At 34.5% G+C, this 17,732-nt stretch overlaps 1 protein-coding gene across 8 annotated transcripts; it reads left to right on the top strand.

Annotated features, from left to right (window-relative positions):
* Positions 1 to 1,033: 1,033 nt before the first annotated feature.
* On the top strand, positions 1,034 to 16,852 carry LOC128180913 (protein phosphatase 1 regulatory subunit 3B-like). 8 transcript variants are annotated; one of them, XM_052849106.1, is made up of 3 exons: positions 1,034 to 1,163; positions 4,385 to 4,597; positions 14,064 to 16,852. In XM_052849106.1, the coding sequence occupies exons 2-3, from the start codon at positions 4,522 to 4,524 to the stop codon at positions 15,041 to 15,043; spliced, it is 1,056 nt and encodes a 351-aa protein (XP_052705066.1). In that variant the 5' UTR covers positions 1,034 to 1,163; positions 4,385 to 4,521; the 3' UTR covers positions 15,044 to 16,852. The 8 variants fall into 8 exon arrangements, with proteins under 8 accessions (XP_052705066.1, XP_052705068.1, XP_052705072.1 ...); XM_052849108.1 differs by lacking the exons at positions 1,034 to 1,163; positions 4,385 to 4,597 and adding an exon at positions 8,988 to 9,118; XM_052849112.1 differs by lacking the exons at positions 1,034 to 1,163; positions 4,385 to 4,597 and adding an exon at positions 10,728 to 10,751.
* Positions 16,853 to 17,732: the final 880 nt, after the last annotated feature.

The raw sequence follows: 17,732 nt of genomic DNA, 5'->3' as shown, positions 1-17,732 counted from the left end.
AGAGAGAGAGAGAGAGAGAGAGAGAGAGAGAGAGAGAGAGTAATGTATATTTCTCAGTTTTGAGAATGCACATGCTTAGAGAATTGAAATGGATATGAACAAAAGGATGTGTGTGTGTTGAAGGGGGGGGGGGGGGTAGATTTGAGGTTAGTCGGAGGTAATTAATTTATAGAGTAATTAAAGATAAAGAGCTAGAAATGTAGAAATTGACCTGACATGTAGTTACAAATGTACATGTACTACAATGACGTCAATTATTTAACGACATGCACATTTTCATTATGTGACTTTAAGGTGGCATGGGACACCTCCACTGTGTGATGTACTTCCGATCAAAATTAACAATAAAATCAAGCATTTAATAATCTTAATTTTTACAAACTTTTTCTTTTACAAAACTATTGACTTCATGTAATAGCGTAGCGCAATGGGTTGAAGCGTTAACTTAGAATCTGTAACTGAGTTATGAGTTCGAATCTCACTGGGGCTTTTATAGTTTTTACCTTTCCCAAACATTTCGAAACATTTTTTGTCAGATATTTTAAAATTTAAAAATTTGAAAACGGGTGAAAGTAATTTGATTATAATATACTTTTATTCACACTTATAACGACAGGTGTCCCATACAACGTTAATAAATTTGTATTTTCCAGGTGGGCGGACCCCCAATAGTTTCGTGCATGCGATACATATTTTATAAGGACTGAAAATATGTTCAGATTGTTCCATTTTAGAGGAAACACATTTAAGTTTCTTTTAAAAAATGGCGTAACATCCCATCAAAATCCGAAAAATAAAATGTAAAAAAAAAATCGTGTACCTTTCTAATTGCAATTTTTACAATTAATTTTCCACATCATTTTACTCGTAATACTTATTTTTTTTACAAGGTAAACATATTTTTGTTCATCTATTATGATATTTTTACACATACATGTACCTACATCAATGAATAAGGAAATTATTTGACCTTCAAATTATGCACAGAAGTAATTGGGCCTTATAGTTGTTTACTTTTTAAACCACCTTAGCAATGGAATGCTGCATTCATTCTGTTCTTTCCTGCAATTTTGTTCAACAACAATGTATAAATAGACACGTCACGTAGACGCTACGCTCAGTCAGTGGAAATGTCGGGTCAGCTGTTTACAGTCGTCTGCAAGGTAAGGAATCATACCCGTACATGTTTCTATTCTACAATGACGACGCCGGTCAGTTTCACTATAATATCAGATCACTTTGGCGTTTATTTTAATCATTATGTGTAATCAATACAAGGACTAATTATCTATAACCTTCACATACTGCGTAGTAATATTAAGTGTCTGCACTTTTCACATTTCTTCAGCCATGGAGCAGATAATTATGTAAACAACTAATCATGCATAATTTGTGTCAAAAGGCAAAGAAATAGATAATAAAACTGCAGTTTGATCATTAAATCTAAGCCTTTTCATTTGCAAAAAAAAAAAGCCGGTCGATAAATTCCCGTTCGATTTCTTCCTGCCCTTCAGGAACATGTTGTAGCTGCCATTAATGCGCTTTTTTTCTGGTGTGGTGTGTGCAAATGAAAAGTACCTATTGGGTTGGTTTTCCAATCTAAAATCTTTTTCTTCCTTGTAAAATAAAACATAATGTGTATTGTTATTTTAAATGTGCGAGTATAAAGGGCGAGTTTTACTGTCAACTAGAGTGTTAACGTGTCCATCTCATCGCAAAGGAGGATAAATTGAAAGCTGGTAACCATGAATTTTCCCTCAAAATCTCTTAATTAATTGGGACTGATAAGAACATCTAGAACTTTCTATACGAAATTTAAGCAAAAGATAGTGTTGAAATATCAATAGATATCCTAATTTATATCTCATTTGATATAAACACATTCGAGGGTCTAAAATACATTCATTTGTTATATTTTTGGCATTGTTAAGGGCTCAAAATCATTTTAAACACAATCAAGAAAACAAGAGGAAAGCTGTCAATGTGACAGCAAATCGGGTTTTCAGTCTTTTGTGTGAACAGTATCTATCATCCATTTGTCAACCCTGAATATCAATTTATGAACACTACATGTACCTATCACGAGAAATGGGGGTACTCCATATGCAATATATTGCCAAAAAATGACAGCTGGTATATTTTCATAAATTATCAGAAATCAAAACCGTAGCAATATGCACACCTCTGAGATATGTTCGATTGATCTGCCAAAGAACAACTTCCTATCTTGAAGACTGTAGGAGGAGTTATCCGCACAATAGGGCTACCCTATATGCAATATTTTGCCAAAAAATGAATAAGTTAAACAGCTGTGTGTTTTTTCATAAATGGGCATAACTTTGATATATGTCCAATTGATCTGCAAAAGAACAAGTTCCTATCTTGAAAACTGTAGGAGGAGTTATCCGTATACAATAAGGGTACACTTTTGGCAGCCGTCCGACATTTCCACCATTTCAATAATCTGAATTTTCCTTTGAAAAACCCGGTTAAAAATCAATTTGAACTGTTTGAACCCCCCCCCCCCAAAAAAAAAAACCTGCTGTTTATTTCTCTTTAATTATTGAAATTATCGAAAGGGTAAAAAAATACCTAGGAAATTAATTCCTTTTGGCTGCATGGAATCTGTTAAAAATAATTAGATACTTTTTCCCCAGTAAAAAAAAAACATGAACAATGTGTTTTTTTGGGTTCGATACCACTCAATAATTGTATGTTGCTTTTTAAGAAGTTACGATATCAAGATTTATACACCACTAGCAAGTTACTAAGCTTCGATTGGGGGGGGGGGGGGGGGGGGGGGAGCTTTATATAGCAGGCAATGTCAGTTGGCATAAAATTGCTTGACGTAAAACGCACGGATATTCAAAATGATCAGATTAGTGTTACCGTGATACAAACGATCTTCGGAAAGGCAATGTGGTTGCGCTTTGTAATAAATCCAATTCTGTGTAAACGAACATGAAACCTACATAAAGAAGCATCGCAATTTTAACCCCCCCCCCCCACCCTTTTCCAAGCCCGCTCTTATTTCGCGCTACAGACTTCAGTAATAAATTTTAATCTGAAGGAGCTGACGTAACTTTTTTTTATGAGCAAATAAAAATTTAGAGAATTAAAACAGTCATTATTAAAACTACAGGCAAACAAACTCCTAGTACCCCCCCCCCCCCCCCCCCCTTCTCCCTCCCCCATACAGATTAGGATTTTAAAGATAGGGGCGAAATGAAGGTTTTTATTTTATCTAAATTATTTATTTATTTATTCATATTTTGCTTGTTAAGAATTTTGATAAGTCAGCGTGGTCTACCCTTTCAAAAACGATGCTTCTTGCCGGAACTGTACTTTACTGAAACTTGATGTGTTGGATACTTATACTCTAGTGGTTGCAGGTCTGTAGCTTAAATTCCGGTCTGAAAAAAAATTAGATGGACGACCCAGCTGGGAATTTTTTCTTCAGACCGGGAGTAACAGACCTGCAGCCAACAAGCTTTCAAAAGAAAGATCAGGGCTCACATGCAGAATCTAATTTTAACCATATAGAGAGATTGATTACTCCTCTAAAGAAAAACAACAAATAGTTACATCTATATAGGTAAATAGGTCAAATTTATTATTTTGGAAAAGTTGGAACTCATTAATGAATTATTCAGTGTTTTCCACTTCCTTAAGAAATGATAGCCTGGGAGTTTATGATGCACGTTCGCATTATGGTAATATGCAAAAGAAAGCCCCATCAAGGAGATCTTTATCTATCCGGTATATAGAGTCTACTGGCGAATGACCTTTTTCTATTTATTCTTCAAATGTAACAATGGGGTCATCAAAAACACAACTTTGTTGACACTATGAAGTAAATCAAATTATCAGTCTTTCCTTTTCATGAAAATATCCTCAGTGAAAAATTATAGTTTCATGTATAATAATTATTGAATAATATATAAGTTGACATTATCAAATTTCTTCATAAAATTCTGGTTCTAACAAAATCGTTAAAAAAAAGATTAAATTGTTTTTTTTATTGCTGTCATGAGCGTTTCACGATGTTTCTATGATAGTATCTTTCCTTTTCATTAAAACATCGTTCAGTGAAAAACATATAGCTTCGTGTATAGTTATTATAGAATAGAAGTAGTTGACGTTATCAAATTTCTTCATAAAATTATGGTTTAAACAAAATCGTGAAAAAAAGATAAAATTATTTTTTTATTGCTGTCATGAGCGTTTCACGATGTTTCTATATGATAGCATCTGTTTTATCCTTATTCTTGTCATGAAGATGGTATTTAAAAACACATTCATTTTATCTCAAGGATCTGTGTAATACAGTAATGAATGCACGTATAATAGCTAACAATCTTTTTTTGTGTTTTTCTGTGTCCAGTGATGTTGCCTTGACAGTCGGCAGGGACTAATTACCGGGAGGAAGGACCTCACCTTGGCTTCTATATATATATATATATACATGTTTCATATGTATACACCACACACAGGCAATCCACTGTTTCATATGCAAACATCATGGCGGAAATCAATTTTGACAGTATCGGCATCTCGGATGAGGAAATGGAAATCTCCGAAACGGTTCAAACACCTAGTAAGTATTTGGTTAATGTCAGTACTCTCATCAACAAACACATATGCACCACCTGATGGTAAAACAGTGGCCATGCAAATTTGGCCAAAGAAACCAGTTTTTTGGCAATTTTTGCTGTGCACGGGAAACATTGCCCATAAAATTTACATTGTCAATACGCACCTTTTATTTGTTATTCGCATATAAAAATTTAAGAATACATAGAAATAAACGAATGGAAGCAAATTTTTTATCTATCTAGATTAAAATATCCGTGCCAGCATATTTGTAAACTTTTTATATTAGTCATACTTCGTACCATGTGTTTGATTAATGGAATACTCTAATATCTGGACGTTCCTCGTAAATTTTTCTAAAGACAAAAACTTTTACAAAGTCCATCAATAACATTCTCTTAAAGAATTTTATAATCGATGCTTAAAGAATGTTAGAGACTCGAAAAGGACATTAAAGATGCGCAATTCAAATCGGAAAATGTCGATACGTGGTTTAGGAGCAAACACTTGTAAAAGCCCAGAAAAACTGGAAATTTAAGAGATTTGCTATGTATCATGATATATGGTTATAACTACCTACTACGCCTTTGTGTGCAAAGACATATTTCTGTTATTCGTTTTCAGACGGAGTTTTCATCTGTACATATTAACTTATTAAATATGCCCACATATTTTGCCTATTGATCTGGTGAGTCAGATATGTTTATCTATAACTTGATGTATCTTTTGACTGTTTGTCACACGATTGTAGCGTGTGCTCTGTCACCGATAGAGATGAACAGAATACAATGGGTTTTATATATGATGCGCATCCCTGTTTCGGCATAATTCGCGCTATTATATTGCCTTTTGTTTTTTTCTGTGGTTTGTTTCTCGAGTTGTTCGTAAATTATATGCTTTAAATCATTAAAACAGTTATATGATACATATATAAAGGATGGTAGCCAATCTAATTCTTCATAAATATCAGTGACAAAAATCATCATCATTCATGCACATCTCTGAAAGCTCATATACATGTACGTAGGCCTCTTGTAATTCATGATTTATTAGGTTTTCGCCATTTTTTTTTTATCAACGTATAGTAGACTCTTCAATAATGAGTTATATTCATTCATTGAAAGAGGAAAATCGAACATTAGCATAGACACCCAATGCAAGGAAATTCGGACTGAATCTCTCAATGACATAGTAATTAATAGGCGTATTTGTAGACATCCTGAAAGTCTACAAGTAATGCGTGTGCTGTCTGGTTGTCAAGGTTTATTGTTCGTTAAGCCACCACTTAAGCCAACCCTCCCCACTTTTTCTCCGTTCTTTGACTTGAGATTGCTTTATGTGTTGTTGTTTCCTTCAGTTGACCGACGATGATGCTATGTCAGTGACTTTGTGGTTAATGTGTCTGGTGCGTGTCAAGCAGCATGTACAGCTTTACAATGCTGCTGGCATCTTTGAGATTACCCCCCCCCCCCCTTTCTCCCGGTCCCATTCTATCTCACTGAAGGGTTCAGTACATGTATCATGTTACTTCATGGTCACCAAATACTGTCCAACAGATCCAGGCAATGAAAGGACAACGGTTTGATTGGCGGACGTTGGCTTCTTTTCAGAACGCACCCACTGTTGGCTTGAATATTTCAATACTGCAAGAGGATATTACAACAGGAATATTGATAATAACTGGGTTGGGATTTTTTGAAATTACATTATGACGTGGATGTTTTTTTTTATAAACTATTTTATTTTTAAATCTGCTAGCAGTGGATGTTTTTTTATATAAACTATTTTATTTTTAAATTTGCTAGCAGTGCTCTTTTCTAACTGAATGTCTTCAAAACATTGTCGGGCAAAGCAGTGCATATGATTCTTGATTTTATTTTCAACATTTATTGAAAGAACATACCGATAATTATAAACACTGGGTGTTCGTATACATACTTCCTTTGTGCACGCACACAGTAACTGCAATGTCTTGCAGGTTGGTATGGTTGCCGCGTTCAACCTTTTCCTCTGCATCTTATTGATAAGCGTACAGACTGAGATATTTTTGGTAGACGATGTGATATACATGTATGCTTTATCTCTCTGTTTTAACGCGACGTGTGCACTGCATTATGATAGGAGATGCAATTTTAACCAAGAACTCGAATCCCGAACACCACATGTACACTGTATGTCTCTAAATACATGTAATTTATGTTTACAGACAAAAACTATTTTTAAATTTTCATTGCTCAGATTTTTTGTTGAATTTTCACCGCTGAATTAAAACTTCTTTTTACCCCCCCCCCCCCCCCAACCTCTCGAACATTGCAATGTGTTAGTGTTCTTCAAGGAAAATCGAAGGATTTGGTCTTTTTTCATGCTTGCACTCTTAAACCTTTCAAACCGTCTAACATACGTCTTATCTAGGATTAAGAACTCTCTTTGACACCCCGACACCTAGCCCGATACACAGTCCTTGACCCCCATCGCTCGGAGAGGAGTTTTATGAATGAACATTCGCCGGGTGTGTAAACCCGGTGACTGATAACGGGTTTGTTTACGGCAGGTAGCAGACAGGTAAATCCGTCTCCCCGAGATCGTTCTAATTCCCCCAGTGATTCATGGTCTTCCCTTGATTCTGTCGTCTGGTTGCGAAATAAAACAGGGCCCAGTGCCAGGTTTATAAATTTTGCGACAAGTACGATGCCAACGAAATAACAGTACTGTATTTTCTAAGTCTTTCTAATATTTTGTCTAATTTTTCAAATGACAAAACAAAGAATTTTTGAAAGAACTTAATTAGAACGGCCATGACCATATTCTGTTTAGCTCTGAGACTGTTAAAGATATTGGGAAAATTCAAATAAAAGTATTAAATATTTTCCTTTACTAAATTATATTTAATAACGCAACATTTTTAAACTTTAGAGGTAGATCTGATGGTTAATTTATCGTGTTCCTTCTTAAGTTTCACATGGATGAACGGGGTCGAGGTCGGTTGATTCAGCACCGGTCAACTGAGCCTTTAATTGTTAGGGGTCTACATGTACCTGTAAAAGTATACATATATATAAAGAATTTTGTAACACGTGGGCCAGTTATTTAAAACGTGTAGATATCCGAGTAATATAGGGTCACCTCTCTCACTGTCCATTACTAGGTCACGTTCGCATTCCCGACTTGATACATGTAGTTTCTGCTACACGTGTAAGCATTGTGAGTGACCATCTTCTGACGTGCTCTGAAGGGTTCTGTTGGATGCCGATCTGAATTTTTTATGCATAATGCACGCCTGTCTATACAGTTTTGGTTGAAAGGAAAAAAATCATTACAATTTGCAATCAAGTGATGACAATATCCAGCTCGCTTCAGATATCTAATGACGTTTATTGATTGAAACTGAAAAGTTCGATTAATTGTCAGTTGTCAGTACTGTGTCTCTCTACTGAAGTCTGGAGGGAAATTTTAAAACACTATAATTTAATGGTAAGTGATCGAAAGAAATCAGTATGCCAAATGAAATACGCATATTCTGTTAATCGTTACGTGTGTAATTGCAAATAAACATGTAACATGGGAAGATCGAAAGAAGATATAGAGGCATGTGTAACAATAGAAAGATAGAATCTTCAAAGACAAAGTTTTTTTTGGGGACTTCATGCATCTTTAATGCCACAACACACAATGATTGTTAAAATCAGATATGGTGTTTTTATGACCTCAATGACGGTTCTAAAAGCAAGGGTCAGACAAAAAGGTTGATATAGGAAGATTATTGGGGATTTTTTGTGTCTGTAAAATAATTTGAGATTTTTTTTAGCCCATATCACGACATGTGGTTTTGTTTCTTCCATACTTCTATTTTTTGAATTTGTATTTTAATTCAAGATGGACAATCTAACATAAATACTACATGTACTTATACCAGAGGGGTTGATTCATCCAATCGAGAGTACATATATACTTGTCCTTAGTTATGTAATTTATTCCATCATCTCGTGGCCTTTGAAGAAGGAAAAGTAGGATTAACTCAAATAGGATGTCATTGGCAAAATATCCGATTGGTTTTAGGCTTATATCTGATGAGATTTTTCAACTAAACATTCGTTATTGCAATGTCATATCTGGCGCAGCACCAACCAATTGCTTGATTGATTCAGTAAACCTGAATGATTATAAAAGTCTTCAACATACAGCAGGAAAACGCGTACAATTTTAAGATACCTGTAAATGAAAGGAATGGTCTGACTAACTATTGTTTATGTAACACCGTATTAGGTCACTGCGGATGCCCCCATTAACACTTAATCTATATATGAGCTTTCCACAATGATCGTCAATATATAAAAGTAGTTGAGAGTCATCAGAAGTTCCATATTATGCTCTGATGTTTATATTGCAAAGTCTGAAGAGGAAAAGTTCAACGTCCGCGCGGCCAGGTTAAGAGAGCGTTGATACCGCATGTAAAGCCATGTGTGTTTTTGATATTGCTGCATTGTCTGTGTTGGGTAGGAAACCTGATGGATGTCAAACTAAACAGGTTGGTACTCTCTCCTAAGATTCAGCTTCCTTTCCTATTTTAGAACTTCATCAAAAGTTTAGATTTATTACTAGTTAATGAATAACCAATTCGTTAATGGACTATCTGTGGAAAATAGGATCGATGTATATGTTAAGTGCAGTATGAAGTTGGGATCATTAATCTTCTAATTTAGTTGTAAGCCAATATATATTGCGTTGGATCTGTTTCAATTTTTTAATATCGTTGAAGTAATCCCTTCTCTTTTAGACTTTATTTGGCATGAATTCATTTAATTTTGGGTTGGAATTCTCCTTTGATCGGTAGAAATTTGAAACTCTAACTCGTATAACTCTACTGAATCATTAGAATTTCGTGATTACCAGTCGAATCGAATCTTTTTTTTTCTTTTTTTTTTTGGGGGGGGGGGGGTCGGTATTCGATATTCTGTATCTCATTTTGAATCTAACGCCTTTCAATCGCAGCATTATTACAGATATAGGTTTTGTCTGAGGCATACATTGTATTTTACTTAGGACTGTAGAATTTATAACATATATAGGCTGATGATCGACCATATGCATGGGCTTTATAGTACATCTCACACAGAGAGGATATATAATGAATCAACGTCCCCTCAGACAACTACAAGTTGAAGGTCATCTACAGGAATACTCTTCGTATTGTTTATTAATCCCGGACGTGTGGACATCCTGTGTGATCTTAATCCAGAAAACTTGAATGACATAACCCTTTAAGCTCATCCATGGATAAAGGCGATGACTGTCATTTTCTCTGTTGGGAAAAGTTATTAAGGAGTACAGATATCGAGAGGGTATCAATATCAACTTTATAAACATGCATGTATATCATATTGACATCACAACAATGCGATCGCTGTAAAATTTTCAGGATGATGTTTTTACACATAGATCTCCATTATATCAAAAATTGACCGGCACTGCAGGTACCCTTAAAGGTTATTAGCTTTTTTTAAGTTATGTATATTTTAATGAATCAAAATGTTATAATAGCAAGCGACTTCTGTACGAATACCATAAACAAACAGCGGTTCAATCCCTGCACCCCCCCCGTAAATTTCTATCTATATTTTCTGCCAATTGATTTTTCAGAATAAAAAAAATGCACCGGTCCCCCTTTTTTTTGGGGGGGGGGTGTTATAGTTCTATGAATATTTTTGTTTAAAATTTGCAAATCAAGAATTCAATTTAGCATCGCTAAATATGATTAGTCTGTTAGCCTTTTGGTAATTGAACGTTGTTCTTTTTTTTTATAATGTTAATTACCAGCCTCCTGGCCCTTCCACCTCCTCCCACCCCACCACGTGCACGATTCAAGTGTTTATATATATTCTCTTACTTTAAAATATAACTTCTCGACAAAGTTGTTAAAGATTTAATACATGCCCCTCTCCAATGTTTGAAAGTCGATGAACACTGTTTGTCTGATTAAATATTAATCGCACCGTAAAATACTATACAATACAATGTATTTACATGTTTGATGGTCACATCAGAGCATGGTCGGCGCGTGATAGAGAGCGCGGTTCATTGAAGACAAGCATGGCTTGTTACTGTCCAGGTTCCTAACCTGTTACAGAACATTTGGAAGTTAGATGGTTAACTATTCTAAGGTATATAATTATATACATATGGCTGGACTGGTTAATAAACTTTTACTTGCATATCAAGGCTACTTAAAAGGAGACTTTCTGGTTTGCGTGCCATGCATAGGTAAAGTGAATATCTACATACTAGTACATATTTTCTCTGTTAGCGTAGAATTTTTAAATCAGTTGACATATATAGAGATAACTCATTTATCGGAAACCTGTATTGGAGAACGTATTGCACGTGCATGGTTTCCGAAACGGGGTGCACGTCAAGATAAGCCGGAATCTGTTGAACGTTCATAAATTTGATCAATTTGCATCTCTCTCTCTCTCTCTCTCTCTCTCTCTCTCTCTCTCTCTCTCTCTCTCTCTCTCTCATATTGATATATCCATAAATGAAACCGTCCAAAATTGTCTTCATATTGTCAATGTATGAGATTTTATGAGTTGTTGTCACTTGTTTAAAATTGGGGGGGGGGGGGTGCGTCTGTGAAAACGTGAGTCTCGGAACACGTGTGGCTTTATGTACACTACCCTGTATATTAAAGTATATACATACGTCCATGCCTGTATATTGATGCAGTTGATGGGTAGAATTATACGATTGTTGGCCTGCACTCAGTCTGATTATGTGCAAAAGTTAAACGTCAAAAGTTTTCTTGTAATAATGAAAGCCATTCTCCTTAGTACATTTTGTTTACAGTCGTTCACGTGTTCACCTTGCAATCAGCTGTATTTTAGTTGTTTTTGATTGGCTGATATTTTAAGCCACACCAATGCCCGTTCAGTGTGCACGTGAACACTGTGAATATGGCGTGAATTAGGTGAATGTCAGTTGGTTACATGTTTTACAATTTGCAGAGGAAGGAGAAGCACCGATTTAATCGAGAGAATTAACCAAGGTACTTTTGATCTTTGTCTATGTAGGTTTTGGTGTTTAAAGTTCGCTCCTAAGATTTTAAAGGTGAATTTTTCACTCGAAAAGGTGTGTTGTGTAGGTATGTGCAGGGATTGGTATATTCAGTGAAACTCTTGTAAGATCAAATGCAAATTGATTATTTCAAAACTGATTACTAAATTATAACTTAACTTACTGTTATTGTCTTATTGTGTTCTGTAACTCATTGATCGGTGAGCTGACCAAGCTGACCAGTTGTCATTGTGACGTCAACCCGTACCCGGGATGAGTGTGTATTACTGGATGCATCGAAGCATCGTTACTTTCTTTTTCGGGTGTTTGAATACATTATGAATTACTGCAGGTCTTGAGCATGTCAACCAAAACTCTCTCAGAATTCCAGATGTAGTTTAAGTTTACGACAGGAGCTTGAGCATGTTGAGAAGGCTGGGATGTTGATATGCTTAATAATCAAAGATTTATGAAATGACAGTTTCACGGCATTGTGTGTAATATTTGAAAAAAAAAATGATCATACTCTAACCTAGGTGTTTGAAAATAATTTTGTCTACTGTTTAAATACAAGCACAACAAAGCAGAGGGGGGATACATGTCTTGAACAGCAAGATTATAATGCATGAAATATCAGTGGAAGAGTTTCTTATGCTTGCATGTAAACTTTCTAAAATATTAAGACAACTGTTGACTGATAAATATCAAACAGTGACCATTGCAAAGTGATAGAAATTGATAGACGTAAGAGAATAAAAAATTTACTGTATATGATGCTATCAACTCTAACTGAAAAGAATTTCCTTTTTTATAATGTATATTATAATTTGAATAACCAATCAAGGTTTTTTTTCAAAACCACATTAAACGCAATAAATATCTATGATAATTAAAACTTGAAACAGATGTAGTAGAATTTTCTGTGTTATGGCAAAATGGACTGTAATACATGCATTTATTTTTGCTGCTTAGAGAGAAAATGGAAATCATTTAAAGAGAATTCAACAGTCATTGCATATTTTTGTATGATCTGATATTTCCCAGCTATCCCAGGTAGTCCAATCTCAATCCAAACGATCTCTAAGCGTTGAAATTGATATTTCTATTGTAATTCATTTGCAAGTAATTCTGCCAAAACTAAGGATCATTAGGCTAAGCAGAACTTTCCATAATTAACAGTAAAGCATGGGATATACATGTGTGTGTGTGTGTGTGTGTGTGTGTGGATATATATATATATATATATATATATATATATATATATATATATATATATATATATATATATATATATATATATATATATATATATATATATATATATATATATATATATATATATATATATCCCATGCTTTACATTTTATACATATATGTAGGCTGTTTAAATTGAGTAAGATTTGTATTTTAAAAAAATCTTGTACTGTTACTGATCTTATAAATTTAAACTTCTGCCATTTTTACCAAATTCTTTGAAAGAAACCTTTGATTCCCCCTTTCAAACAAACCTCTGAGGAAAAAATCCAAGATCCACACATGCAGATCAATAATTATACATGTTATATATTGTAAAAATATATTTGTTTTCATTTTGATACGATTTATTCATTAAATGCAATTTTACCATGTGGAAGATATATATGTCAGAAAGATGGATGTATATATAAACACTAAGTATTGATTGCAATATGTCATAAGATTGTTTTACCAAAAAAATTTCCATTGACTTCAAGCTATCCTAACATGCGCACTCGATCTTTACTTGCTTTGTTATGGCAGAATTTGTTATCTTATGTGCTATCTTTATATTTGCAAAGTCAACAAAATCTAATTTTTTTATTTTGAAAAGTGCTGACTAAATGTTATAATGTAACAAATTGATAAATCTGATGATGCGACAGCCTTCATTTAATCTTAGTGTCCATGAATTAGTTGAGGCGGCCATATTTGTATCGATTAAAAACAGAATTCAGGTAGTCTGCATTGGTTGAACGATTTGCATTAGCTAATTGTCAACAGAGTAATTACTTCAAAAAAAAGATTTACAATAACATTTAAACTATGCATATTAAAATATTGGTGCATAATACTTATTTGAATACCTTAGCATTAAAGAGGGAAGACGATTAAATGCTGCGTAAAAAACTGCATTGTCAAGGTCTTGATGTTTATTTGGTTATTTTTAGAACATGGCCTTGTTCAAGAAACACTGCAAGCAAACAGATACCTTTCAGTGGCGTTTTAAGAGTCGTGCGGTGTAGGTGTCTAAGATTTTTGGTGTGGTGTTTTAAGAGTCGTGCGGTGTAGGTGTCTAAGATTTTTGGTGTGGTGTTTTAAGATTTTCATAACTTTGCAAGATTTTTTTTACACTTTGTTTTTTCTTAATTAATGGGTTTTTTTAATTTAATTTTTTTTTTTTTCAGATTTCCAAATGCTGAGAACTCTCACTTCACACAGTTTCACAATGCCAATGGACTATACAACCTACCTACTGTCATCTAGTCCCCCTGCTTCCATGCTGGAGCAGATCTTCTCCAACCGCTGTGAAAAATTACCGTCAAATGCACACAATGTGTTTTCGTTCCCGGAGACAGCAGCAGAAGTAAGCTTGATGGAGAATGAAAAGAAGCCTCCAAAATCCATTATTCAGCGCTGCAACAGTTATGAAGAGGAGGAAATTGAATCCTCTTCTGGATGTTCATCAGGGCGGGAGTCCCCTACCCCTCCCTCACCCAAAGGTAAAAAGAGGGTGTCATTTGCAGACAATATGGGGTATGCTCTTGCAACGATAAAAATTATGACAGAGCCATCAGATGTACCTCCGCGACTAAAACCAGAAATCCTGGCTTCCATCACACAGGGGGCTACAGCTGGTGTTTCCTCGGGGCCTCCCCTTGTTCTGGACTTTAAACAACCAGCATCAGACTATTTAAGTTTCCGAGACAAGCTGGATAAATTTTTTGTTTCGTTAGAAAATGTCATTATTAAAGACTACACTGTTCTGGGCACAGTCAAGGTGAAAAATATTACTTTCGAGAAGAAGGTGTTGCTGAGGTGTACCTTTGACTCTTGGGAGACACATATGGATGTGGAATCAAAGTATGTTTCTTATTCAGACACAAACACAATGTTTGATACGTTTTCGTTTGAGTTTGAAGTGCCCACCAATTTTGACCAGCAGAAGAAAATGGAGTTTGCAGTTTGTTTTGTAGCAGATGGCAAAGAATACTGGGACAATAATGAGGGCAAAAATTACAAAATCTTTTCTGCCGACGCCAAACCATCAGACCATGCTGAAGAAGCGGCAAAGCCAGTATGTGATATCTCTAAATTAAAAAATGTGGAGTCATGGACTCAGTTTGCACCTTGGAACAAAGTAGACACTTCTGTACCATATTGGTAACTATGGTGGCCAGTCTCTTAATCCTGCTTCAGACCTTGTGAAGTGCATTAGAGATTAGCAAACTGATCGTGACTGTCCACTTTTTCATGTGTTGCAATGAAGAACTGCAGATCTGTGAATCCGGTCCGAGGGTGTCGTTCCTTGTAAAAAGACATTCACGTTGCAATGTTCATCTGTCCGATAGACGTGTGAATACCAAGGTTGTGTTACTGAGCTGTGATGCCATCAACTGCCTGTGTGAAACGCTGCAGGCATCAGACTGTACATTGACTTGTAAATTCTGATAAAATTACAAGGTGTACATAGTAATGCATACTAATACCAGTATTGTAAAATATTGGTCAATATGGAGTGTTTTTAGTTACTTTATTACAAATATAAGTGTACTTCAAACATCATATATACCACTTAGAGATACAGATGTCTTGTTTTGCTTGGGTACCAAGTTGGTTTGAATGTACAATCATTGGTGCATGCAGTTATCTCAAATACAAAAAAGCACTGATTCTACAAAAATTGTCCTTCATAGACACAGTGATTGATTAAGCTTAAAAATATAATTTTAAGTGAATTTTTTTACTATACTCTACAAATTTATGTTGCCGTGCAATTTTTGTGATGTTCTTGTAGCTATGTTGAAAAAACACACAAATTGTGTTGAATGTATACACCTGTGTTATCAATGTACATTAGGAACAGGTATTCTGTATTTCATTGATATAGGGCAATGATGAACCTTGCTGGTTTGTATGCTCACCAAATGGGCATTAAATATATATATATACATATTTAAAAAAACAGTATATATACATGTAGCCTCTTCTTGACACAGGAACAGTTGAGTTTGTAAGGGAAGACAACTCCATCTTCCAATTCCCTGAACAAGTGAAAGTGCCATTGGAATATATTGTCTGAAAACTGGCAATTATTTCCCCAAAGGTTATGTAGGTTAGGCCTTTTGTTTCTTGCTTTTTGATTGTTTTTTGATTCATCAATTTGATATTTTTTGTTCTGTAGCTTTAACAATCAAAGATGTAGTTGATTCCTGAGAAAAGCAATTTTTGTCTTTCATTTTCACAGTATCTACTGATATATTTTCTAGTTTTCCTCTTTTAATTTTTTTTTATTTTGAAACAAATCATGTGAATGAGAAAAATGTCATAATGGTACATAGATCACTGGGGCTGATGATGATAAATCTGTCTCAGTGAATACAGACAGGCACAGACTTACTCAGTGTAATCAGTAATCAATTTATGGCAGTATATGATAATGTATCAAATAATTCATTCTCATCAGGATATAAAACTACTCCATTTTTTTTAAAAATAAGCAGAGAGGGGGATGTACAAGTCATAATAAGTCATTACATTAAACCTGTCCCATGTCTGCAAGCTTTACTTTATATGATGAGTAACATGAAGTGACTGTGATAGAATGAAGAAGATCCTGATTCCATGTGTAAATAGTCAATACAATTGTAATCCTCTTTACAGATAGACACATATGCATGTATGTGTTTGCTGTTTGTGTGTATATATACATATGTATGGTACATACATAAATTGTTGTTGGGTGCTAAAACATTGTAAATAAGTCTTTATATCTATAATCGTTAATATTAATAGAAATAATATATTTTTATCATGTGTGAAAGTATTTGCAGCTGCATTTAAAAATACATAAGTTTGTGTGAATACAGTATGGAAGAATTTGTCTGGGTCATGAATATTAAAGATCTGTGTTTTTCTGAATTTTGTTTCTGTAGAAAAAAAAGATCAATGAAATGCAATAAAAACTCAAAAGACATCATATCATTTGTTTTTATCTTGCATTTACTGTGGAATCATTATATTTCGTGGTGGCTCAATTTTCGTGGAATTCGTTGGTACCACTCATCCACGAATTAACATCCTCCACGAATTAATAATTTAATGTTTTAAAGTCATATTTCATTGGAATACACAAAATTTCGTCCCCACAAGCCTGTTAATTTTGAGGAATCCACAAAAATTGCCCCCACGAAATTTAATGATTCCACATTATATCCGTGTGTGACATCTTGAATAGCTAGTTTTATTAGAATTTACAGAACATTTAGAAAAAAGTAATTGTGAAACTGTTGGAACTTGGAACAAAGTTGGAACTTAATGTTCCTCAAATACTGTCCTTGACTACTTTGAATTTTTCTTCTAATGGCAGCCTTAATATCTCGTTTTTAGTTTCCTTTGAATTGATGCAGGAGAGGGGTACATGTGCAAACTTGTTATATTCTCTTTTGAGAAGTGGACTGGCAAAGCCTACATCTTTGCCTGTCCACTTCTCACTTAAAAACTTTTTGAAACTAGGATTTTTATATGAATGATGCAATAACATTATGATGAATGATGCAATACAGTTTTATAATTATTATAGTGAATTGTAATAATAGTAACAGTCATAAATTTGGCCGCATGGACTATGCTTTATTGGCCTCGTGAACTCGATAGTAGAGCAGCTAAAGTGTGATGTTGGAGACAAAGATTTATTTCTATATTCTCATTAGAAAGAATAATCTTACATGACCAAATTCAACCGGGTCCGTAGGACATCTGTCATTTTAACGATAGAACTGTACATTTCTTTCTATATTCTCATAGAATTCACTCACTTTTCTTTCTATATAAATATGCATTGAAACTTTATTAAT

The sequence above is a fragment of the Crassostrea angulata genome, chromosome 4 (assembly GCF_025612915.1).
Source record: "Crassostrea angulata isolate pt1a10 chromosome 4, ASM2561291v2, whole genome shotgun sequence".
Classification (NCBI taxonomy): domain Eukaryota; kingdom Metazoa; phylum Mollusca; class Bivalvia; order Ostreida; family Ostreidae; genus Magallana; species Magallana angulata.
This window is presented reverse-complemented; position numbering and strand designations above follow the sequence as displayed.